The 27,593-nt window shown below is 43.4% G+C and overlaps 1 protein-coding gene across 2 annotated transcripts in view; it reads left to right on the top strand.

Moving 5' to 3' along the window:
* Positions 1-955: 955 nt before the first annotated feature.
* The window catches only part of LOC124802930 (juvenile hormone acid O-methyltransferase-like), a 40,100-nt gene continuing 13,462 nt past the window's right edge, over positions 956-27,593 (top strand). For both annotated transcript variants that reach the window (XM_047264010.1, XM_047264009.1), the window contains exons 1-3: positions 956-1,039; positions 20,050-20,255; positions 26,085-26,275. In XM_047264010.1, the coding sequence (XP_047119966.1) occupies positions 20,070-20,255; positions 26,085-26,275 (377 nt within the window). In that variant the 5' untranslated portion in view covers positions 956-1,039; positions 20,050-20,069. The remainder of the gene's footprint in view (positions 1,040-20,049; positions 20,256-26,084; positions 26,276-27,593) is intronic.

Below are 27,593 nucleotides of genomic sequence, written 5' to 3'. Positions count from 1 at the left end.
TTCGACCAATGCAGGCAGCAATGTCGCGATACGATAAACCGCAATCGTGATAGGCTACAATCCGACGTTTATCAAAGTCGGAAATGTGATGGTACGCATTTCTCCTCCTTACACGAGGCATCACAACAACGTTTCACCAGGCAACGCCGGTCAACTGCTGTTTGTGCATGAGAAATCGGTTAGGAAACTTTTCTCATGTCAGCACATTGCAAGTGTCGCCACCGGCGCCAACTGGTGTGAATGCTCTGAAAAGCTAATCATTTGCATATCACAGCATCTTCTCCCAGTCGGTTAAATTTCGCGTCTGTAGCACGTTATCTTCGTGGTGTAGCCATTTTAATGGCAAGTAGTGTACATTTCGTGTATGGACCACGTAGATAAGATCGAGAAATTAAGGCACATACAGAGGCATATAGATAATCGTTTTCCCCTCGCTCTATTTGCGAGTGAAACAGGAAAGTTAGCGACTAGTTACGGTAAAGGGTACTCTCCGCCACGCACCGTATGGTGACTTGCGGTGTATGTATGTAGATGTAGATTTAAATGTAGAAAGAGAGTGTGCAGGATAGAGGTCAGTATGGAATGGCGTGGACGTTCGCCTACTTGGGAATCGTAGTGAACCAAAGAGCGACTGAATGAGCAAGAGACGGTAAGGCGCAACGGAAGCGGACAGTCCGAGTCGGCAGGTAGCCGTGAAGGTCGCCCGCGCTGGAATAACCGGGCGTCGCTTGTCGCAGCCGCATACATTGCCTCCAAGAGCGTTTCCTGAGTACCCGGGGTTATCTCCACCGATGATGCCGGAGTGGGGGTCAAGAAAACTCACGGTACCGAGAGCCAGCCGGGAGGAGGAGCGGGTGGCGTCCGCAGTGAAGGGGAGGCTTCGAAATAGGCCCGCGGCCGAAGCTGCTGGACCTATATAAATGCCGGCAGTGGCCACACGGTGGCACTCGCGTCGCACTGTGACCGCTCCGCCCGCTTCTGAGGACCGTCCCGTCGCTCCCACACATCACTCCACCGGCTCTGCCCGTCACGCCCAAAGGTAAATAGCCCACAGCTTGTCTGCTCGGTAACCACGTTACGTGAGCTGTCATCAACAGTTTTTGTGAAACCTCAACCATACAAGCCGCTAGCGTGTGTTGGCCACGTCGCAGCACAGTCTGGAAATCGAATCAAAGCTCTCCTGGTAGATTATCAGTCAGTGCAGATATTACACGCGAACAAGTGACGAAGCTGACGCCCAAATGTTTTTTTAACTGAACGTGATTTTCATCATTAAAGACAGCAGTGTACCGCATATCGCTGATTTTAATAATACTGTGAAGATACATTTGATTCAATGAGCTACGATATTCTGTACTGTTACGAAGATGTGTAATAGCCAGAGTCAGTTATCTGAAACCTTAAGGTACTATTTACAAACTGAAACTGCCTCACTAATTAAAACTGTGTACCGGACCGAGACTCGAACTCGGGACCCTTGCCTTCATCACGAACTGCATTTAAAAATTATGTACAAGAGATAAATACTAGTGACTAAGAGTGCAATGTACTTTCATTTCGTTCAGCGCTGCGCCAAACACACGACAACCACTGTGTTTCGTTTTAAACGTTGATGTAAAACACGTTTTATACAGTGACACGCTTGTAATTTGTTCTTGCTAAGAGTAGCCTGCCGTACTGTCACTGTTAAGGTTAGTCTTTTCATTTCAATCTTTTACATGTACAATGTTGACAATAACGGTTAGCGTAGGTGCGTAACAATGACTTACCATTAATATTAAAAAGTAGACACTTCCCTGAAGTTCTGAGAAATAATGTTTTCTTGAGCACGAACGATGATGTAAGAAGCCGATAGGTTGTTCGTGATAAAATAAATAATATTTGCGGAATATCAGGAAAGTGATTTCTATTTAATATGATTGTTTTATTCTGTCTATGACCGATGGAAAATTTAGTTACAGATTTCGTTACAATTTTAGACTGTATACAAGTAAATCTGCAACAGATAGCCTCTTTTCAAAGGGTTGTTCGTGAAGAATGGCGATGCGTTACCGCATAATTATACTTTAGTTTCTTGGCTTACGATGTACCTGGTGAACAACGCGTTGGTGTCGGTTCAACGTTTCGGAGATGTCGTAAACACTTCGCAGACAACGATAAGACGATATCCCAGTGTGGCAACCGAATTACAGGGAATGACTTTACTCTCTTGCTTACTGTTACAAGTCACATCACTACACTAATTCACAACACGATAGTGTAATCGTCTTAATGGAAAAACGTGCATGAGATAATGTACGGGCCGCATTTTTTAATTTCTGCAAAAACAATGAAAGGAAATACTTTTCGGTACAACACTTTTTCTTTTTGATGTTCACCGTGCTTGCAAGCCAATTCCGGAAATGCTTTTCAACTCCACTGCTGATTCCTCAAAAACATGGGTTTACAGGGACTCACCAGTTTCTTGAGGTGATGAAACCTGCTGCTCATGATTGGTTTGTTTTGCATAAGGGAAAAAAAGAAATCGTCATGCGATGTATTTCGTGAATACGAAAAATGATGTTATACTCCGTAAATGATCGATTGTGTGATATACTGTCTGACAACTGGCATTTTCACTGTGCAGATCGATATGGTATTTTCGTTTGTTTTTCTTAATTTTATCTATGACTTATGGGAAACAAATTGTTTTCCACTATCAACCAAAGCTGTTCTCTGACGGTTCAAAGCAATGGTCGCGACATGTCCATTGTAAGCAAAGAAACAAACAATCATCTTTTGAACGAGTTTCCCTAACGAACTACTTTTTTGCGTAGGTTCATTTCGGATCCCCGTTAGTAAATGGCTAACCGGTTCATAGGACCCAGTATCACTTAGGGGTTGCCTATCTAGCCACTTCCAAGGGCAACAAAAACTTGATTTTCAATATTTCATATAATTATTAACCGATTTTAAAAATTTAAAATGGCGTCACAATCTACTCATTAAGAGGGATACTCTTAATTTAAAGGTTTCGCACGGAAAGACAGGTATCACAGTTACAAACTATGTATATTTCTTGAAGCATCGCCGGCCGCTGTGGCCGAGCGGTTCTAGACGCTTCAGTCCGGAACCGCGCTGCCGTTACGGTCGCAGATTCGAATCCTGCCTCGGACATGGATGTGTGTGACGTCCTTAGGCTAGTTAGGTTTAAGTAGTTCTGAGTCTAGGGGACTGATTATCTCAGATGTTAAGTGCCATAGTGCTTAGAGGCATTTGAACCATTTTTTGAATCTTGAAGCATCGTAAATCAAAGTGCGCTAATACCCAGACTATATTCATCCAGAATCAGTGAATAAGAGCATTTAGTGACTTGGAAAAACTTTACACATAATTTCACTCCGTTACGAAACTCTTTCTTGCTGGCAGACCCACAAAATGAAACGAACAAAAGTTTATCGCTTAATACGTTTTCGATGTTTATGCAGTAAAACAGAATCGGACATGGCGTTTTGATTTATTACTTGTTTGCTACCTACTATATTCACAACTCAGTTTTCAGACATTATCCGAATATACTACTGAATGTGCCTGCAAATTTATACCACGGTACCACACGTAGTTCAGAAGATATGACGTCATAAATTTGCGATGCATGAAAAACTAGATTTTCAATTGCCAATTTCCTCCCCTGAATGCGAAAATATTTTATCGTTGACAGCCTACATAGGGAGAAATGATCATCGCAATACAGTAAGAGACATCTGGCCTCGTAGAGAAAGTTTTAGGGCTCATTTTTCCTACATGCTGCTAGAGAGGGGAACGGTAGAGAGATATTTTTAAGAACATGGCGTAAATTGCAGAGTAGTCACGTAGATGTAGATGTACATATGGATGCTCAAACCGGAGCACAAATTATCCAGTATAAACTTTAAACATAATCTCAAACGGTTTCCAAACTTTTTCTCACTTTTATGCGTAATGTAGAATGTTTAACACATTAACTTATTTGTAAAGTAATCAGAAATTTGAAGCCGTTTCATACACGAGAGTTCAATGGAATCGGAGAGTTACTGGTTTACTGCTACTTAGTTTCACGCTGGTACGAATACATTCATGTAATGTCTTCTGTTAGTGTATTGTACACGGGTTTTTCATTATCTCAGTCGAATTGTTTTATCATATCTTTAAACCAGTTCACATGAGCTGTTACTGAACTTCGCTAGACCTACAAAATTCGTAAATTCATACGATGAAAACATCACGTGAAATGTCCTTTTTTTCACAACACAGTTTGTTTGAACACTCACTATAGACAAACTACTCGGACAGTTCATTGGTTTAAAAATAGGAAACATTTACAGTGATGAAATATGTCAAAAGCGCCATCTTATGATCGTTAATAAAATGTTTATAGTTGCTCTCATTGCATTCAAAACGCACAATGATAGAGTGACTGCAGAGTATTTAAACTTTCCACAACTAGGCTAGATGATTCATCAGGAAAAAAAGAAATTTCCCCGAGTTGCATTTAAACGGTCATAATTTTATTATACGATATAAAACAACCCGGCACATGTGCGGGACGTTCCAACTAGCGCTCAGCAACTAATTTAGTTACTGCAATTTCCGATCTCTTTCTCTCTAACCGCATAGCTGCATATTATTAGGTACTTGATGAGATCGCATTTTCATTTGTGCACTGCAACCTTAACGAACATGTAACTTACGATACCCTTTCTAACTGATGCTGTCTCTTCTGTTCTCTAGATTCTAAAGGAAATATTTAGCATGTAAATTGAAGTTCATGAAAAACCTATGTATGCAAATATCTATCGTATTTCGAGTACATTTGAGTGATGAATCAGTTCCCCCGTCCGTGAACAAGTGTAACATAGAGACACCTGAAGTTGTTCAGCGTTTCCACAAACAGCTGTGACGTCTCTTGGAAATTGTTAGAAAACGCTTTGGTGACCGGAACGCCAAAACTGTGAAACTCGAAGTATCCCAGACTAGCTACTCGTTCATTTCAAGTCATGGATAAATTTGAAATCTTTCTTTCCGGTTCACGAAAACGTGCTACAAGGGCAGCGCTGCATTTGTATTTTGTCATACGGGCATACTTTCTTTGTGCTCTCCAGCTTCCGCAATGCATCACTTACAGGACCTTAAGGTCGAATCACGCTGAAAGTCAACGGAACAGAATGGAATGCACGGTAATGTCACTGTCAAATGGAGGTGTGTTTGTACAGAACTTCAGCTAAACGTCACTTCGATTAGAATTGTACCGAACGGTGAAAAATGACATTATTAAATCTTTTTATGATACAGAAAGTCGGACTATAACATCAGAGTAAAGGAAAAGCAAAGATAGAGTTTATTCATGGCGAAAAAAAAAAATCATAAAGGGTATTTGTATAGAATAGGCAGTAGGGGTTATGACTGACTCCGGGTTGCCTACTTCCAGGCGTAGGGCTGCGGCAGGACAGGAAGCAGGGAAGATGATAATTCCCGTCGACAGCGTGGTCATTAGAGACGGAGCACAAGCTCGGATTACGGAAGGATGAGGAAGAAAATCAGCCGTGTCTTTTTCAAAGAAAAAATCCTGGCGTTTTCTTAGAGTGGTTTAGGGAAATCACGGGAAACCTAAATCCGGATTGCCGGACGAGGAGATTTGAACAGTCGTCCTCCTGAATGCGAGTCCATCATACTAAACACCGCGCCATCTCGTTCGCTGGCAAGAGAACGACGGCGGGTTGCTTTCTTAGCATTCGCCGAACCTACACGGCATCGTCAGAAACACACACACACACACACACACACACACACACACACACACACACACACACGAACGTGTGTGTACATAACATGTTACATGGGTATCTTCGTTATTTCAAGCTTACTATAGCTTTTGCAAAGAAATCCATTTGTTATGATCTTTGTTGAATTTCTCGAGAATTGCTGCATAGAAAGCTTCTGCTGCAGGCTAAGAATTGTAATCTTCAAGTAGATACGATCTCCGATTACTTTCTTTGACTTAACAAATTTTTGACTTTACAAAAGTTGAATATTGGAGTAGACCATTCTGCAGTATGATTTTTTTCAAAACAGTCTTCTGTTCGACAGCTCCAATGAAATCTCCCGCTTTTAATTTAAGTAGATGAGATTCAGTCATTTACGTTTTCTTATGTGCAGAAGATTAAGGGCTATTATTCTTTACACCAGATGGCTTTATTTTTATTGTCCTGTGTTCCGTGCGACTTTATTCTCGTACCAAACCTTGCACAATATTAATCGATTTTAGGAACTTCGAATACTATATACTTAAGAGTTTTGTTGGAGCGATCAACCGTGGGAGCTATCAAAATGGTTCAAACGGCTCTAAGCACTATGGAACTTAATATCTGAGGTCATCAGTCCCCTAGACTTAGAACTAATTAAACCTTACTAACCTAAGGACATCACACACAGCCATGCCCGAGGCAGGATTCGAACCTGCGACCGTAGCAGCAGCTCAGTTCCTGACTGAAGCGCCAAGAACCGCTCGGCCACAGCGGTCGACTGGGAGCTATCACATTTTAAAATGGTGCAGTAATGATTAACTTTGATATATTGTATTATTTTTTTAAACTACCATTGCAAAATTCCTTTCCTACATCAGCCTTTGTAAATGTGATGATATTCGTCCTTTTTTCAGTATATACATTTTCATGTACATCTGCTTCTTTTGTACCACGTTTAGAATTAGCAGTAGCAACCCATGCGTTTTATGGAGTAAATATTGATCACTGATGATAAACATTTACAGTCAGAATTCCATGTGGAATAAGGAATCGTGGTCTCCTAATTCTGCTTGGCGAAGATCGTCAAAACATTTTGTGATAACAGATGGTCTTGGACATATCCTGTATAGCAGGACGATGCAGCTGACTAGCGATGGCAGCTTGTACTTCTTATGGCTCTTCAATTACTGATGTTATTTGAATCGAAAATGGTCTTGCTATGAGGATATTGGACTAAAATGCTGGACTACATAAAATACAGGTCATAGTTTCACTATAATTTAGAGAAATTAATAAAAGGTTAATGATATTCTACATTCCAGGCTGAACTATAATTTTCAAAGTAGTGTTAATCTGGCTTCTACTAAGCACTCATCCTCAGTTACGTTGCAGGATCTTGCCAACACACACGACGGCCGACTATACTTTAGACAACGCCCACGCGCACCTGCTAACCTCTCAGAGACATTTAACTTCGGTAACGGGTTCGTGCTGGTGACTCTCGAACTCTGCCTATGCTCTATCTGATCAAAAGTATACGGAAACCCGTATGTATGAACCTGATCTCTGTACGTCGTGTGAGGCGCGACCTCCTGTACCTCCTTGGTACACAAAACGGGTTAGAACACTGCTGCAGAAACAACGAAACAAACATGCCAAATTTAAACAGATGCAAAATCCCCAAGATTAGCGATCTTTTACAGAAGCTCGAAATTTAGCGCGGACTTCAATGCGAGATGCTTACAACAATTTCCACAACGAAACTTTATCTCGAAACCTGGCAGAAAATTCAAAGAGATTCTGGTCGTATGTGAAGTATGTTAGCGGCAAGAAACAATCAATGCCTTCTCTGCGCGATAGCAAGGGAGATATTATCGAAGACAGTGTTGCCAAAGCAGTTACAAAACACAGCCTTCCGAAATAACTTCACAAAAGAATACAAAGTAAATATTCCAGAATTCGAATCGAGAACAGCTGCCAACATGAGTTACGTAGAAGTAAATATCGTCAGAGTAGTGAAGCAACTTAAATCACTTAATAAAAGCAAGTCTTCTGGTCCACCCTGTATACCAGTTAGGCTCCTTTCGTAGTATGCTGATGCATTAGCTCCGTACATAACAATCATATACAACCGTTCGCTCGACGAAAGATCCGTACCCAAAGACTGGAAAGTTGCACAGGTCACACCAATATTTTTTCAAGAAAGGTAGTAGGAGTAATCCACTAAATTACAGGCCTATATCGTTAACGTCGATATGCAGCAGGATTTTGGAACATATATTGTGTTCGAACATTATGAATTACCTCGAAGAAAACGGTCTATTGACACACAGTCAACATGGCTTGAGAAAAAATCGTTCCTGTGAAACTCAACTAGCTCTTTATTCACATGAAGTGTTGGATGCTATTGAGATCGGATTTCAGATCGATTCCGTACTTCTGGATTTCCGGACGGCTTTTGACACTACCACGGTCTCGCGGTTCTAGGCGCTTCAGTCCGGAACCGCGCGACTGCTACGGTCGCAGGTTCGAATCCTGCCTCGGGCATGGATGTGTGTGATGTCCTTAGGTTAGTTAGGTTTAAGTAGTTCTAAGTTCTAGGGGACTGATGACCACAGCTGTTAAGTCCCGTAGTGCTCAGAGTCATTTGAACCATTTGACACTACCACACATGCAGCTCGTAGTGAAATTGTGTAACTTATGGAATATCGGCTCAGTTATGTGACTGGATTTGTGATTTCCTATCAGAGAGGTCACAGTTCTTAGTAACTGACGGAAAGTCATCGAGTAAAACAAAAGTGATTTCTGGCGTTCCCCAAGGTAGTGTTACAGGCCCTTTGCTGTTCGTTATCTATATAAACGATTTGGGAGACAATCTGAGCAGCCGTCTTCGGTTGTTTGCAGATGACGCTGTCGTTTATCGACTATTAAAGTCGTCAGAAGATCAAAACGGACTGCAAAACGATTTAGAAAAGATATCTGAATGGAGCGAAAAGTGGCAGTTGATCCTAAATAATGAAAACTGTGAGGTCATCCACATGAGTGCTAAAAGGAACTCGTTAAACTTTGGTTACACGATCGATCTGTCAGACCTAAAGGCCGTAAATTCAATTAAATACCTAGGAGTTACAATTACGGACAACTTAAATTGGAAGGAACATACAGGAAATGTTGTAGGGAAGGCTAACAAAAGACTGCGTTTTATTGGCAGGACATTTAGAAAATGTAACAGATCTACTAAGGAGACTGCCTACACTACGCTTGTCCGTCCTCTTTTAGAATACTGCTGCGCGGTGTGGAATTCTTACCAGATAGGAGTGGCGCAGTACATCGAAAAAGTTCAAGGAACGGCAGCACGTTTTGTATTATCGCGAAATATGGGAGAGAGTGTCACAGAAATGATACAGGATTTGGGCTGGACATCATTAAAAGAAAGGCGTTTTTTGTTGCGACGGAATCTTCTCACGAAATTCCAATCACCAACTTTCTCCTCCGAATGCGAAAATATTTTGTTGACACCGACCTACATAGGGAGGAACAATCACCACGATAAAATAAGGGAAATCAGAGCTCGTACGGAAAGATACAGGTGTTCATTCTTTCCGCGCGCTATTCGAGATTGGAATAATAGAGAATTGTGAAGGTGGTTCGATGAACCCTCTGCCAGGGACTTGAATGCGATTTGCAGAGTATCCATGTAGATGTAGATGTAGAACCCGCCAGCATAAAAGTGGGCTGTGAGTACTGGTCGTCAGCAGAGAAGTAGTCACATCAGGAGAGTTCACTAATTTTGAATTTGGACTAGTCATTTGATATGACATAATTAACAGATACATCAGGGACATTTAAAACCTTCTAAAGCCGTCAAGTCCGTTGTCGGGGATGTGACTGTGAAGTGGAAGCGTGAAGAAACAACCATAGCCAAACAAAGACCAAGCAACCCTTATGCAGTGATGATTAGAGACCGTCAAGCATTGCGGAGGGTGGTTGTGAAAACTCGCATGAAATCAGTGGAAGACAACATGCGCCGGTTGCAAAGTGCTACCAGGAGTTCAGCTGGCACAATGACTGTGTGTAGGAAGTTCAAAAGAATGGTGTAAAATGGTCGAGTAGCTCCTCATAACTCACACATTTCTGTAGTCAGTGCTAAGAGATACTGATAGTTGCGTAAAGAGTGCCGCCACTGAACAGCTGATGACTGAAAACGTGTAATTTAGAGTTATAAATCACACGATACCCTGTGGCAAGCCGATGTCCCATCCATCATCTGTTGTGCCAGCAGTGAAGTAGAGGAGATGGTGTTACATATGGGAGGGTTTCTCGTGGTTAGGCTAAAATCTCCTTATTGCGCTTCAGAAAGCGCTTAATGATGAAATATTGAAACAGATTTTAAAGGACTGTGTTCTCCATACAGTAGAAAACAGTTCAGATATGATTGTTGTATCAGCATAAAAATACACCTTGTCATAAAGCAGCGCCTGTGAGACAACAGTACGTGCACATTAATATTCTTGAAATGGACTAGCCTACAAACGGAACACCTTTGGTATGAGAAAGTCGATTTTGCTCCAGACATTAGCATCCAACGTCACTACCCTCTCTGATCTCGGGTCTTGAGGAAGAACGGGCAGTCATTCCTCCACAGATATTCAGACATATCATTCTGTCTTGCCAGCATAGTTAAGCCATCATTAACCTGAGGGGTGGACACAGCCCATATTAATGTCCACTAACACGTGTCCTTATGCTTTCAGTCAAATAGTAAGTCTTCAGTCCTACTCTGAAATCGAATACGATCTCTCGTTTCCTGTTCTAAAGCTCCGAAGCGTACTGTTCCATATGCCAAATTCCACGTAATAATTTCGTGAACAGTTTCTAAATCCTCTGAATTTTCGAACAGAACCTTTTATGGCTGAGTTTTCAACTAACTGAGTTTAGGTTAGAACAGCTCAGTGTCGGTTAGACCGTCAGTGAGAGAGCACTTCGATTTCCTGCTGCTAATAAGGCGAGTACACCGTTCGCTTGTAGGGTAAACATAGTCATGTGTAGGGACTGTGGTTGTTGTGAGCGGACGCAAGGAGAATTGGCCACTCTTCGGGGGCAGGTGGAGGCTTTGTCTGTTAGGCTCATCGAGCTCGAGGCGCAGGCGTCGGCTCGTAGTGGCGTTGGGGCAACTGTGGTGAGACCTATGCCTACTTCGGTGGCCTTGGAATCGCATGGAACCCCTGATGTCGCTGCGTCTTCCGGCAGTGAGCATCTTACCGGTCAGCCATCACTCCAGGGTGAATGGCGGACAGTGGTGGGCTCGCGCGTGCCTGGCCGAAAGGCGAAGGTGGGATCTGGCCGCGTGGCAGCTGCCTTACCCCTTTCCAACAGGTACGGGGTGCTTCCTAGTGGTGATGACATCGTTTCCGAGCCACCACAGGATGCCTCGCCTGTTGGGCCAGTGGCCGATTCTCCGGCAAGGTCCCGACAGTCACAGAGGGCGGGCCTATTAGTTATAGGGAGCTCCAACGTTAGGCGGGTTATGGAGCCCCTTAGGAAAATAGCGGGTAGGTCGGGGAAGAATGCCAGTGTGCACTCGGTGTGCTTGCCGGGGGGTCTCGTCCGTAATGTGGAGGAGGCCCTTCCGGCAGCTATTGAACGCACTGGGTGTGACCGGCTGCAGATAGTAGCACATGTCGGAACGAATGACGCCTGCCGCTTGGGTTCTGAGGCCATCCTTGGTTCCTTCCGGCGGCTGGCTGATTTGGTGAAGACAACCAGCATCGCACGCGGAGTGCAAGCTGAGCTTAATATCTGCAGCATAGTGCCCAGAGTCGATCGCGGTCCTCTGGTTTGGAGCCGTGTGGAGGGTCTAAACCAGAGGCTCAGACGACTCTGCGACTATAATGGTTGCAAATTCATCGACCTCCGTTATTGGGTGGAGAACTGTAGGGCCCCCCTAGACAGGTCAGGCGTGCACTACACACCGGAAGCAGCTACTAGGGTAGCAGAGTACGTGTGGCGTGCACACGGGGGTTTTTTAGGTTAGAGGGACCCCCCCTTGGGCGAAACGATAAAATACCTGACGGCTTACCAGAGAGGACATTATCATCGTTGATAAAGAACGTCCGTCCTCAGAGACCAAAAACAGGAAAAGTCAACGTAATATTGGTAAACTGCAGGAGTATCCAGGGCAAGGTTCCTGAATTAGTATCTCTTATTGAAGGAAATAGTGCGCATATAGTATTAGGAACGGAAAGTTGGTTAAAACCGGAAGTGAACAGTAACGAAATCCTAGACACAGAATGGAATATATACCGCAAGGATAGGATAAACGCCAATGGTGGAGGAGAATTTATAGCAGTAAAGAATTCAATAATATCCAGTGAAGTTATTAGCGAATGCGAATGTGAAATAATCTGGGTTAAGTTAAGTATCAAAGGTGGGTCAGATATGATAGTCGGATGCTTCTATAGACCACCTGCATCAGCAACCGTAGTAGTTGAGCGCCTCAGAGAGAACCTGCAGAACGTCGTGAAGAACTTTCGTGATCATACTATTGTAATAGGGGGAGACTTCAATCTACCAGGTATAGAATGGGATAGTCACACAATCAGAACTGGAGCCAGGGACAGAGACTCTTGTGACATTATCCTGACTGCCTTGTCCGAGAATTACTTCGAGCAGATAGTTAGAGAACCAACTCGTGAAGCTAACGTTTTAGACCTCATAGCAACAAATAGACCGGAACTTTTCGACTCCGTGAATGTAGAAGAGGGTATCAGTGATCATAAGTCAGTGGTTGCATCAATGACTACAAGTGTAATAAGAAATGCCAAGAAAGGAAGGAAAATATATTTGCTTAACAAGAGTGATAGGGCACAAATCGCAGAATATCTGAGTGACCACCATCAAACGTTCATTTCTGAGGAAGAGGATGTGGAACAAAAATGGAAAAAATTCAGAAACATCGTCCAGTACGCCTTAGATAAGCTCGTACCGACTAAGGTCCAAAGCGAGGGGAAAGATCCACCGTGGTATAACAATCATGAACGAAAGGTACTACGGAAACAAAGAAAGCTTCATCATAGGTTTAAGAGTAGTCGAATCATAGCTGACAAGGAAAAGCTGAACGAAGCGAAAAAGAGCGTAAAGAGAGCAATGAGAGAAGCATTCAACGAATTCGAACATAAAACATTGGCAAACAATCTAAACAAGAACCCTAAAAAGTTTTGGTCATATGTAAAATCGGTAAGCGGATCTAAATCCCCTATTCAGTCACTCGTTGACCACGATGGCACCGAAACAGAGGACGACCGAAGAAAGGCAGAAATACTGAATTCAGTGTTCCGAAACTGTTTCACTGCGGAAAATCGTAACACGGTCCCTGACTTCAGCCGTCGCACGGACGCCAAAATGGAAAATATTGAAATAAAATGGCTCTGAGCACTATGGGACTCAACTGCTGAGGTCATTAGTCCCCTAGAACTTAGAACTAGTTAAACCTAACTAACCTAAGGACATCACACACATCCATGCCCGAGGCAGGATTCGAACCTGCGACCGTAGCGGTCTCGCGGTTCCAGACGGCAGCGCCAGAACCGCGCGGCCACTTCGGACGGCAAAAAATATTGAAATAAACGATATCGGAATTGAAAAACAACTGCTATCACTTAGTAGCGGAAAAGCATCCGGACCAGACGAGATACCCTTAAGATTCTACAGTGATTATGCTAAAGAACTTGCCCCCTTTCTATCAGCAATTTATCGTAGATGGCTCTGAGCACTATGGGACTCAACTGCTGTGGTTATCAGTCCCCTAGAACTTAGAACTACTTAAACCTAAGTAACCTAAGGACATCACACACATCCATGCCCGAGGCAGGATTCGAACCTGCGACCGTAGCAGTCGCACGGTTCCGGACTGCGCGCCTAGAACCGCGAGACCACCGCGGCCGGCATTTATCGTAGATCGCTGGAAGAACGTAAAGTACCTAGCGACTGGAAGAAAGCGCAGGTCGTCCCCATTTTCAAGAAGGGTAATAAATCAGATGCGAATAATTATAGGCCTATTTCGCTTACGTCAATCTGTTGTAGAATAATGGAACATGTTTTGTGTTCTCGTATTATGACGTTCTTTGATAATACAAATCTCCTTCATCATAACCAACATGGATTCCGCAAACAGAGATCATGTGAAACTCAGCTCGCCCTATTTGCCCAAGAAATTCACAGTGCCGTAGACACTGGCGAGCAGATTGATGCCGTATTCCTGGACTTCAGGAAGGCATTTGATACGGTTCCGCACTTACGTTTAGTGAAAAAAATACGAGCTTACGGAATATCGGACCAGGTTTGTGATTGGATTCAGGATTTCCTAGAAGAAAGAACACAACATGTCATTCTTAACGGTTCAAAATCTGCAGATGTAGAGGTAATTTCGGGAATACCGCAGGGAAGCGTGATAGGACCTTTATTGTTTACAATATACATAAATGACTTAGTTGACAACATCGGTAGCTCCGTGAGGCTATTTGCAGATGACACGGTTGTCTACAAGAAAGTAGCAACATCAGAAGACTCGTACGTACTCCAGGAGGACCTGCAGAGGATTAATGCATGGTGCGACAGCTGGCAGCTTTCCCTAAACGTAGATAAATGTAATATAATGCGCATACATAGGGGCAGAAATCCATTCCAGTACGATTATGCCATAGGTGGTAAATCATTGGAAGCGGTAACGACCGTAAAATACTTAGGAGTTACTATCCGGAGCGATCTGAAGTGGAATGATCACATAAAACAAATAGTGGGAAAAGCAGGCGCCAGGTTGAGATTCATAGGAAGAATTCTAAGAAAATGTGACTCATCGACGAAAGAAGTAGCTTACAAAACGCTTGTTCGTCCGATTCTTGAGTATTGCTCATCAGTATGGGACCCTTACCAGGTTGGATTAATAGAAGAGATAGACATGATCCAGCGAAAAGCAGCGCGATTCGTCATGGGGACATTTAGTCAGCGCGAGAGCGTTACGGAGATGCTGAACAAGCTCCAGTGGCGGACACTTCAAGAAAGGCGTTACGCAATACGGAGAGGTTTATTATCGAAATTACGAGAGAGCACATTCCGGGAAGAGATGGGCAACATATTACTACCGCCCACATATATCTCGCGTAATGATCACAACGAAAAGATCCGAGAAATTAGAGCAAATACAGAGACTTACAAGCAGTCGTTCTTCCCACGCACAATTCGTGAATGGAACAGGGAAGGGGGGATCAGATAGTGGTACAATAAGTACCCTCCGCCACACACCGTAAGGTGGCTCGCGGAGTATAGATGTAGATGTAGATGTAGATGTAGGTGAGTCTTCATTCCCCACGACCATCATAAACTTCAAGTAATAATCACTGCTTCCTGAAGCTCCTCCAATAGATATTATCTCATTACCCTGTGACTTAGTGCCCGCCACTTTTGATGCAGCAATAATTATCGGTCTATCAATTCATTCGGATTATTCCAGTGGACGAAGTTGATATGTGCTGACGATTCAATGGAGGCCTTCTTCCAATACTTAACGTCAAGTTCGTTTCCTCCATGCCTGTACATTCGCATGTCCATATGTATTTCATTATCTCTCAATGACGATCCAACGCATTTACCTCATTATATCAGAGAACTGAATAGCATCTCCAGCTTGAAAAGATAGTGACATACCTACTGAACCAAGAACAATGTCTGTATTCCAGAATGAAATTTTCACTCTGCAGCGGAGCGTGCGCTGGTAGGACTCTTCCTGGCAGACTAAAACTATGTACCACACGATGTTCGATCTCGTAACCTTTGCCCGTCGCGAACAAGTGTTCGCTACCTACGACCCCTCCTCACAGCTTCACTTCCGGCAGTACCTCGTATCCTACCTTCCAAATTTCATAGAGGTTCTTCTGCGAAACATGCAAAACCAGCCCTCCTGGAAGAAACAATAACGCGGAGACATGGCTTTGCCACAGGGAGATGTTTCCAGAATGAATTTAGCAGTCTCCAGCGGAGCATGCGCTGATGTCTAGTCTCGTGCTTGAACGCGTTCGTTTCCCCCCAACATCCTTCCTTCCATCCAGACCTCCCCCTTTCCCATTGCTCTTAGCTGGTGCAGTCTACCTAAATTTCCCTCTCACAGAACTCGCGACATCAGAATATATTACTTCTGTACACCTATAAATACTTTTAAATAATTTTACATCTGTCAGTGTCACAACTATTACTAGTGACAGTAGCAGCAACAGCACAAGTAGCAGAAATATTAACTCGACTACTTCCTAGTCAGTACTATTTATTCGCGTTGTTTCTGCATACACACAACTCATTTTTAATTTCATCAGTTCTATTTATTATTATATTTCATATTAAAATTATTGTTATTTTACAGGTAACTCTCATGTAAAAAAATATTTTATCTAAAGGCACAAACCTTGTCAGGTCAAATAAACAAAAAATGAATAGTTTCTTGCGAATTTCAAACATATTGTACCATTTTCCATTGTCTAAAGCTTTTCCTAGTCGGGAAATCCTATTTACGTGTTTAGATTTTTCTTAGGTTTTGCATCTATCGCAAGGTGCAACGACAAAACTGCCTCTCTTGTACTTTTACATTTTCTAAGCCAAACTGATCGTCATCTAACTGCTCCTCCATTCCTTTTCAATTTTTCAGTATACTATTCTTGTAAGCAACTCGGATGCATGAGCTGTCAAACTGATTGTACGATGAAACTTCCTGGCAGATTAAAACTGTGTGCCGGACCAAGACTCGAACTCGGGACCTTTGCCTTTCGCGGGCAAGTGCTCTACCATCTGAGCTACCCAAGCACGACTCACACTCCGTCCTCACAGCTTTACTTCCGCCAGTACCTCGGCTCCTACCTTCCAAACTTTACAGAAACTCTCCTGCGAACCAGCATTTTGAGAACACTGGCTTCTCGTTCTCGCCTTTCCTTCGATAACTTCCGAAATGCCGCCCCACTAATTTTGCACGTTCGCTTTTTTCACTGTTATTCATGTTATGGAACTTACAGAATTTTCAACCAAACAGCCAAAACAAAAGATAAAAATTGTAAAAGGAATGAAAGACTGTATCCAGTTCCAATCGCACTACACCACAAATGAGGACAAAGCTTCTTAACTTTAAGCACGGCTCACGAGCACAAAGATTTTTCCTTTAAACACGGAGCGATGAACTGACCAACTCGGATTACTCGACGTAATTGTGGTGTGAAAGAATTACAATGCAGTTCCTCTGTTGCCAGCGAACAGTAAAAGCACACCTGCCGGCTGGTATTCGTCTCGTAAAGAAACCGGACAGTCCCTTCTTTGGCTCCTGTTTCCCGCGTCGCCGAAATTTTAGCTGGGATGCAAATATTTTCTGAATACTCTTGACAATGTCTTTCTAATTTAAAGAGCAAATAATTTTTGCAATTTCTTGCCGTGAGGTGTGCTGGATCGACTCTTATCCCACTTATTATCATAACATTTTTAGCGGTTTCTATGGGCAGAGAAGACAGACTACAAACTTTAAGTAGTCTTGTTGACAGTTGATGTGACGTGTTGTCATATGTGTGAACACTGCTGTTATGTCTACACCCAAATGCACCTTTTGTTCCAACATGAAATAAAAATAACCTTTCCTCTAAGAAAAAAAGCTTAGTTAAGTAGTTTAATATAAAATTTCCAATGCCACGTACTGTTCGATTGTACACAGTGCGAACTTTGATATCGTGCAGGCTGCAGCACAACAAATGAGACAAACGAAAGTTGGTTACGTCTCCTTTTTTCGCCAAAAAGGTAACTAAGTAAATAAATAGACCAAGTTTCTAAACTCTTGTGAAGCATATTTCACTAATTATTAGGTATTCTGCTAATGTTCTTTTCGTATAAACATGTATATAAAAATATAAAACATTCCCTGGATCAACATGTTTTGTTAAACGGGTGTCATTAAATCAAAGCTCAGATACTGAAGACTATACAGCTTTGACATTAATTACAGTAATGGAGGGTTGACTTGATACTTCCTTGTAATTTCTACAAGAAATTTAAGCAGAGTCGGGTTTTACATACTGAGGCCCACACATATTACAGTATGTAAGTCACTGCTGATTAGTTTATCACAGCTTTCCAGGGGTTCCGGTATTTTCACGAAGAAAATAATGGTAGGGTTGAGTAGCAGCCGACAATTCTCGGAATAATAACATTTCAAACATTGTATTGTACATTGCCATCCTGACAGCTTACTTCAAAATATTTTGAACAATCATGAAGATGATACCAGACAGAAACCCAATGCTAAATTTCCATTCAGTCACCAAGTAAACTATGTATATTTCCAAGCTTGTATTGTCGAATTTCGTTCATAAGGCTTACTTATACCAACAAGCTGTTTAACAATATTAAAAATGTTTGTCGTTTGTAATCGCAGTTATTTCAAAACGTAATAGGTTAAAATGAATGCAGAGCAAAAAATGCCATCCCCTTAAGGTGCCACCCCTAGGCCCGTTATTAGTGGGCGTATATGTAAATCCGCCACTCGCTGGAGTACTAATTATTCTTCATGTTTCACTGTCCAAATTAAAAAATATCGATAAAACGAACATTGCACTAGACTAATTTAGAGTCTCCCTATCAAATGGGAACATAAAGTTACATTTTATTATTTTTTTTTAATGGAAAACAAACTGACCGTTTCCGTTGACACTGAGTGTTGAATGAAAAATGTAATGAGCGGTATAAGTTTGCGATAACTCCAGTTACTAAAAATATCTGCCAGAATACCAAAGAAAAAGCGCCAGACGACTCTTAGAAGGGACAAATTGTATGTGAACAGCAGAAACAGCAAGGTGTTTCAAAAGCAGAAATTGAAAACTTAATGTTGAATAGCTAATTATATGGGAACTAATTATATGTTTGTATGTATTTGCCTCTAAAAACGAAGTATTTATCTCCAAAAATTCAGGTTGATCACATCTCACACTGGTTTGTATGCATTCTGGATCAAATGTGACATCTGATTGTCAGATTTCCTGCATGTAAATACGGGGGCAAACGCATCACGTCATCATGATTCAACCTTCTCCTGAACCACACTCTCTTCAATAGGCAAATTAGTCAAATCCCTTCCATCCCATCCCCTTACCCCACCCCATTCCTAAGCCATGTCCATTCCTGGCAATACGCATCAAAGAGATTCTACACAAATGGTGTTACACATATTTAGCCCTCTTAATAACAGCTCGATATTTTAGTGCCGTATTAGCTCGTCCAATCACATCTTTCAACTAACACTTAAGCTAGCCTTAGAAGCATGTTGGAGGCTAAAGAAAATATGGCATGAGCTGCTACGGCTGTGATACACGAGCTTTGTTTGGGAGCAATCAACATGCATGACACAACTGGCTTAGAAGCTCTCTGACTGGTCTCTTCCCAATAAAGGGACGTCGTTTAGAAAGAGAAGTGGAGTAGGGAGAGGGAGAGGCGATGAAGGGGTAGGGGAGAGGGGGAGTTGGAGGGCTAGAAGGAGGGAAGATGTGTAGCTATCGAAGGTTTAGGAGAGAAGTATGGTGCAATAGCGTCATACACAGTTAAATTGTCACTCTGCAGTGGAGTGTGCGCTGATATGAAACTTCCTGGCAAATTAAAACTGTGTGCCGGACCGAGACTCGAACTCGGGACCTTTCCCTTTCGCGGGCAATTGCTCTACCAGCTGAGCTATTCAAGCACGAATCGCGCCCCGTCCTCACAGCTTCAATTCTGCCAGTATCTCGTCTCCTACCTTCCAAACTTCACAGCTGCCGGGTTAGAGGGGAGCTTCAGTGAAGTCCTCACAGCTTCAATTCTGCCAGTATCTCGTCTCCTACCTTCCAAACTTCACAGCTGCCGGGTTCGCAGGAGAGCTTCAGTGAAGTCTGGAAGGTAGGAGACAAGATACTGACAGAATTGAAGCTGTGAGGACGGGGTGCGAGTCGTGCTTGTGTAGCTCAATTGGTAGAACACTTGCCCACGAAAGGCAAAGGTCCCGAGTTCGAGTCTCGGTCCGGCACACAGTTTTAATGCGCCAGGAAGTTTCTTGATCCAGAATGTCCATCACCCTACCCGCCACCACAACCTGCCATTTCCACTGCGATAGGTACTCCCGATACACATTTCAGCGTTAGTGTGTGGATGGCTCCTCATAAGATTTTACCTCCAATTCGTCTCTATGTCAAGGCTGGCGAGACTATAAACGCTTCCTGGTGTATTCTGGCTTCCCCTTTAGTCTCTCGTGGGGCAGTCGCAATGGACAAGGCGGAGCTGTACTCGCGGTCCAACGGGCTCCAGCGGTGGGAGGCGTCGGCGGCGCTGGAGGCGGCGTGGCCGTCGCTGCGGTGGCCGGCGCCGCCCCTGCGAGTGCTCGACGTGGGCTGCGGCGCCGGAGACGTCACCGTCGACCTGCTACTGCCCAGGCTGCCTCCACACACCCAGGTTCGCATCACAGATTTCTCCTTTCCTCTAAACTCCACTGAGCTTATCTCCAGCAGTATGAATCCTCCAGGTCCAACAGCCCAATACCTCAGTGGGTTTCTTCCACCAAACCCCCCCCCCCCTTTAACAGACAGGAAGAACATGCTGTGATATGCAGATGATTAGCTTTTTAGAGAATTCACACAAGGTTGGCGCCGGTGGCGACACCTACAACGTGCTGACATGCGGAAAGTTTCCAACCGATTTCTCATACGCAAATAGCAGTTGACCGGCGTTGCCTGGTGAAACATTGTTGTGATGCCTCGTGTAAGGAGGAGAAATGCGTACCATCACGTTTCCGACTTTGATAACGGTCGGACTGTAGCCTATCGTTATTGCGGTTTATCGTATCGCGACATTGCTGCTCGCGTTGGTCGAGATCCAATGACTGCTAGCAGAATATGGAATCGGTGGATTCAGGAGGGTAATACGAAACGCCATGCTGGATTCCAACGGCCTCGTATCACTAGCAGTCAAGATGACAGGCATCTTATCCGCGTGGCGGGTACAGATCTTGCAGCCACGTCTCGATACCTGAGTCAACAGATGGGGACGTTTGCAAGACAACAACCATCTGCACGAACAGTTCGACGACGTTTGCAGCAGCATGGACTATCAGCTCGCAGACCATGGCTGCGGTTACCCATGACGCTGCATCACACACAGGAGCGCCTGCGATTGTGTAAACAACGGACCTGGGTGCACGAATGGCAAAGCGTCATTTTTTCGGATGAATCCAGGTTCTGTTTACAGCATCATGATGGTCGTATCCGAGTTTGGCGACATCGCGGTGAACGCACACTGGAAGCGTGTATTCGTCATCGCCATACTGGCGTATCACCTGGCGTGATGGTATGGGGTGCCATTGATTACACGTCTCGGTCACCTCTTGTTCGCATTGACGGCGCTTTGAACAGTGGACGTTACATTTCAGATGTGTCGTGACCCGTGGCTCTACCTTTCATTCGATCCCTGCGAAGCCCTACATTTCAGCAGGATAATGTACGACTGCATGTTGCAGGTCCTGTACGGGCCTTTCTGGATACAGAAAATGTTCGACTGCTGCCCTGGCCAGCACATTCTCCAGATCTCTCACCAATTGAAAACGTCTGGTCAATGGTGGCCGAGCAACTGACTCGTCACCATACGCCAATCACTACTCTTGATGAACTATAGGATTGTGTTGAAGCTGCATGGGCAGCTGTACCTGTAAACGCCATCCAAGCTCTGTTTGACTCAATGCCCAGGCGCATCAATGCCGTTATTACGGCCAGAGGTGGTTGTTCTGGGTACTGATTTCTCAGGATCTATGCACCCAAGTTGCGTGAAAATGTAATGACATTCCAGTTCTAGTATAATATATTTGTCCAATGAATACCCGTTTATCATCTGCATTTCTTCTTGGTGTAGCAATTTTAATGGCCAGTAGTGTAAATAATATAAATATAAATAAATAAATATAAATACGTATGTATTACGAAAAGTTTTTAGTGAGCTCTAACACCAACACAGTTCCAGACGTGGCTATTCTAACTGCTAAAATATCTAACAAGCGTAAAATAGGTCGCATCTGACAGTAAGACGTGTATTTGGAAGGCCGCACCATTACTATTTTGCTGCTGAAAGTACTTCAGAAATTCCATAGCAGCACCAAAATTAAGTGACTTTAGATTTTCCACTAAATGTCATGTAGTACTCCTGGAACAACTACGACACAAATACGCGACCTGTACTGATAGCATATGTCACAGCACCCACTCTGGGTAAAGGTGCATTACTGAAGCTGCCAGTCACGCCATCATAAAATTCCGGTATTCTCAAATGTGCCTTCCATCCGTAGCATGCTCACGACGAAGATCAGCGCAGGTACTGTGTGAATGTCTCTCGTCAGGAAAACGGTGGCCGTATATTCTAATATCCGTCGCGTCACTGGAACATAAAGTCATACCGAATCCAAGACCAAAGTCTCACATGCCAACAACAGCTCGTAGGGGAGAGTGAAAACTTTGATGTAGACGTCACTAATTGCGAGTTGGCTACAGAGGACAGCGATTCACTCACGCATCTTTGTCATAAAGGGTGGATGAAAAAGATACGTTCACAAGGGGGAAAAAGAAGATCTGTATTTGACCTTTTGTTTCTCAAAGTTTGTTGGTGATATGAAATCCTGAAATAAAAGTTCTATGAAGAGAAATTGGAGTTTACAATTGGCCTTGAGTAACTGAGGCACCCATCCTACATCTTTATAACGCAAACTGGATGAAAAAACGTTTACATTCGTTCGCCTTTCATTATCGACATAATCTACTACACTTGCAATCAGATTCATAATCAGTTCTGATCTTAGAAAATTAATTTCCTTTAATAACAATTGCTACACAGCGAAGAAAGATACCAATGAAGTATCAAGTGCATGACATACTTAAACTACTTGAATAACTTAACAATACACTACGATTCAGATTTCAGTAAACTGAGGCCCTCGTAATAAAATCACAGCATTTGCTGTAGTATGGCTTCAACGTGAGCGTGGTTATGTTACTGTGGAATCTCCTCTGCGCGCGTCTCATGTACTAACAGTGATTACTAAGCGAGTGTGACGAACAAATTTCCGACCAAGGATGTAATGACTGTGTTACGTCATGTGAAGAAGACTCCAGGAAAGTAGAGGTACTTGCCGATTTTCGAAGAAGGCTTCTCCGTTCCTCGCCACATGCAGATGAACACTGTACTGCTTAATTAATTTATGGAGCATGTTCACTACTCTGGGGTTAATACCTCCCTGGTGTGGATGTTTATGTTCAGGGAGTCTGAGTATGTACGAGTCAAGACCGGTTATTGTTTCCACTAGTACCCCATACTGTCACATCTGACATTTATCGGCTATGCCGCTCAATAGTGCACTGTAGTCGACAACCGGTGTGCATCTAACATTACGGACCTTGAAAGCTAGGATTCACCGGAAGACATTATATTTTGCGACTAATAACTCCACTGCCCTCAACAATGATATTGATGGACTGTGAAGAGGGGCGCAATTGGACGCGTGTGCCAACCGTCGACACGGATTGATACACAGTGCTCCAACTCAAGCCAAGACTTTGACCAAAGCCGTACGTCAGTTAACGATATGTGCATAAGATGGCGGCCATCCCGTGTCACCATCACATTGCATGGTCTAGTACCTACTCAAAGCTTCGTACGACTCGTGTCGTCGTGGCATTTCCCTTCAAAAGTAGGACTACTCTTCGCTGGCGGTTAGCTTACAGTCAGGCCGACCTTCCCGCTCACTCAAGAGAATGTGGCGAGGATCCTACATTTACGCCATGGTGACCATTTTATATTTTTCCTACTTTTTGCATAGCACTGAAAGACCTAAGTCGAAACAAGGGCCCGGGAGTAGACAACATTCCATTAGAACTACTGACAGCCTCAGGGGAGTCAGGCCTAACAAAACTATACCATCCCGTGAGCAAGATGTATGAGACAGGCGAAATACCCTCAGACTTCAAGAAGAATATAATAATTCCAATCCCAAAGAAAGCAGGTGTTGACAGATGTGAAAATTACCGAACTATCAGTTTAATAAGCCACGGCTGCAAAATACTAACACGAATTCTTTACAGACGACTGGAAAAACTGGTAGAAGCCGATCTCGAGGAAGATCAGTTTGGATTCCGTAGAAATGTTGGAACACGTGAGGCAATACTGACCCTACGACTTGTCTTAGAAAATAGATTAAGGAAAGGCAACCCTACGTTTCTAGCATTTGTAGACTTAGAGAAACCTTTTGACAATGTTGACTGGAATACTCTCTTTCAAATTCTGAGGGTGGCAGGGGTAAAATACAGGGAGCGAAAGGCTATTTACAGTTTGTACAGAAACCAAATGGCAGTTATAAGAGTCGAGGGGCATGAAAGGGAAGCAGTGGTTGGGAAGGGAGTGAGACCTGGTTGTAGCCTATCCCCGATGTTATTCAATCTGTATATTGAGCAAGCAGTAAAGGAAACAAAAGAAAAATTACGAGTAGGTATTAAAATCCATGGAGAAGAAATAAAAACTTTGAGGTTCGCTGATGACATTGTAGTTCTGTCAGAGACAGCAAAGGATCTGGAAGAGCAGCTAATCGGAATGGACAGTGTCTTGAAAGGAGGATATAAGATGAACATCAACAAAAGCAAAACGAGGATAATGGAATGTAGTCGAATTAAGTCGGGTGATGCTGCGGGAATTAGATTAGGAAATGAGACGCTTAAAGTAGTGAATGAGTTTTGCTATTTGGGGAGCAAAATAACTGATGATGGTCGACGTAGAGAGAATGTAAAATGTAGGCTGGCAATGGCAAGGCAAGCGTTTCTGAAGAAGAGACATTTGTTAACATCGAGCATAGATTTAAGTGTCGGGAAATCGTTTCTGAAATTATTTGTATGGAGTGTAGCCATGTATGGAAGTGAAACGTGGACGATAAATAGTTTAGAGAAGAACAGAATACAAGCTTTCGAAATGTGGTGCTACAGACGAATGCTGAAGATTAGATGGGTAGATCACATAACTAATGAGAAGGTATTGAATAGAATTGGAGAGAAAAGAAATTTGGTGCACAACTTGACTGGAAGAGGGGCTCGGTTGGTAGGGCATATTCTGAGGCGTCAACGGATCACCAATTTAGTATTTGAGGGCAGCGTGCAGGGTAAAAATCGTAGAAGGCGTCCAGGAGATGAATACACTAAACAGATTCAGATGGATGTATGTTGCAGTAGGTAGTGGGAGATGAAGAAGCTTGCACAGGATAGAGTAGCATGAAGAGCTGCATCAAACCAGTCTCTGGACTGAAGACAACAACAACTTTTTGCATATTCTTTTGGCTCTCTCCATATTTTCTTTAATGGAGTTCCAGTTTAGATGGTGGCTTTGATGGTCAACAAATGGCGTAGAGCACACGGCTCTGTTATGCGGAACAGATATAAAGTAAGTGCAACAACCTGTTAAACTGATTTTGTATGCATACTGCATCTCCCATATGTGTATAAGACAACGCGAATAAAACCGTTTCTCCTACAAGAGTCCTCCATGATAGATATTGTTTCGACTGTTTCTCTTCTGTCGGAGGAACGAATTTTCCGCAACGGTCAACTACTGTTGTTGTGACCGAACGAAACTATTTTCGCCCGACCACAATCGTAGGCTCTTCGATTGCTCTGAGAGCAGGTGCACCAAACTAGAACACAAGAAATATTAGCTCACTTTATTACAGAAATGAATAAAAGATTTACTTAACTTTGACATACTTCTTTGTCACATGAGTACTAGATAATTTACAACTATCTTCGATCAGCAAGGCATTACTTGATCCACTAATTAAGTAATTATTTCTTGAAGTACAATTTTCAACATCAGCAACAGAATAAGTTCATGTGAAACTTTAACTACTCGTTGGTCCTAGACGATGGTCTTGTCTGCTGTAGCTGAGATCTCTAACTGGGCTTTCTTCCTGGCTCAGGTCTATATTGACCCCAGTGCGAGAGCACTGCTGTTGCTGAGAAGGAGGCGATGTCTTCTGGACCGCCTCCCATATATCGTTGCGGATTGCAGCGAACTCTCGGTAATGTCTGTGGTATCGATTCGCGTTGCCAACTCCGATGTGGTGCCGCGATCTCAGGACGATACCACAACTGTAATATTTAGGCTGCAGCTCCATATGCGTAAAGAGATTTTACTCGCCACTAACGAAAGACCGTATGGTAGTGATGATGAGCACTAAGACGCCTTACAGCGGCATCGCTCTTGCAGCTGGTGGGCACAGACGTATCGGCTGCCATGGTGGAGCACGCTGCGGAATTGTACGGGGCGGCGCATTCCGGCCTCAGCTTCCAGCTCCTCGACATTGCCGACCCTAACATCGACGCCTCGCCCGTCTACCAGCTGGCGCCATTCGACAAGATCTTCTCCTTCTTCTGCTTGCACTGGGTTCCGGAGCAAAGGTGAGGCCAGGCAGTGTCGCTGCAGATATTTATGCAAATTATTTCTTGTTCTTTCTTCTCTCTGTACAAAGTAGATTTCCTACAAACTGTAGCAACCCTCTTACAATTTTTCAGCCTCATTAGATGCAAACTGTGTATTGAATTCACTCTTCTTAACACCAAACGTGCGATAGTTTTATCTATTACGCATTCTACTGACTTTATCTTCCACAACCAGTCTCGTTTTCTGACCCACCAAGTCAGCTGAGAGCGCTAATGCGCTGCTTCCTGCACTCGGGTAGGCACGCCAGCCCCGGATCGAATCCGTCCAGCGGATTAACGACGAGGGCCGGTGTGCCGGCCAGCCTGGATGTGGTTTTTAGACGGTTTTCCACATCCTACTAGGTGAATACCGGGCTGGTCCCCATGTCCCACCTCAGTTACACGACTTGCAGACATTTGAACATGTTCGCACTATTCCATGGCTTACACTAGACGCAGACAGCTGGGGTACACACGTTCCATCCCAAGAGGTGCGTGGTGGCGACAAGAAGGGCATCCAGCCACCCCTTAAAATTAACCATGCCAAATCTGACCGTAACCATGCCGACCCTGCGCAACATGTGGGACAAAGGCACTAGCAAAAGAAAACAAAGAAAGATTCAGTCTTGTTTTCACTAGGTCCAGAAATAGAAATTTTGCTAATCCCATTTCTAAATTTCAGTTCATGATGAAATTTTCTTTATATTTTTACAAAATTAGCTTTAAATAATTCATTCCTTGTTGTTTTTACATAGGTTGACGACAAGCTTGTTTCGGCATTTGTAGCTTTTTCTGGTGTTTCTTTTGACTTTACATTTGTATATCATTTTAATTCTACATCTATGTAAAAGCAGTATAAGATTTTTATCACGTATTATACTTATGTCTAGATGCAGGACTTACATAAAACATCTTGGAATGTAACTTCTTTTATTTACTACATTGTTAAAATAAGCAATGTATTTACCTTCTATAGAAACTTCATGTCATACACTGAAGAACCAAAGAAACTAGTACAACTGCCTAATATCGTGTAGGGCCCCCGCGAATACGCAGAAGTGACGCAACACGACGTGGCATGGACTCGACTAAAGTCTTGGTGCAGGAGGGAACTGGCGCCATGAACCCTGTAGGGCTGTCCATAAATCTGTAAGAGTACGCTGGGGTGAAGATCTCTTCTGAACAGCACGTTGCAAGGAATCCCACATTTGCTAATTAATGTTCATATCTGGGGAGTCTGGTGGCCAGTGGAAGTGTTTAAACTCAGAAGAGTGTTCTAGGAGCCACTCTGTAGCAA

The sequence above is a fragment of the Schistocerca piceifrons genome, chromosome 6, assembly GCF_021461385.2.
Source record: "Schistocerca piceifrons isolate TAMUIC-IGC-003096 chromosome 6, iqSchPice1.1, whole genome shotgun sequence".
NCBI classification, from domain to species: domain Eukaryota; kingdom Metazoa; phylum Arthropoda; class Insecta; order Orthoptera; family Acrididae; genus Schistocerca; species Schistocerca piceifrons.
The sequence above is the reverse complement of the archived record's forward strand: the minus strand, read 5'-3'. Positions and strand labels throughout refer to the sequence as shown.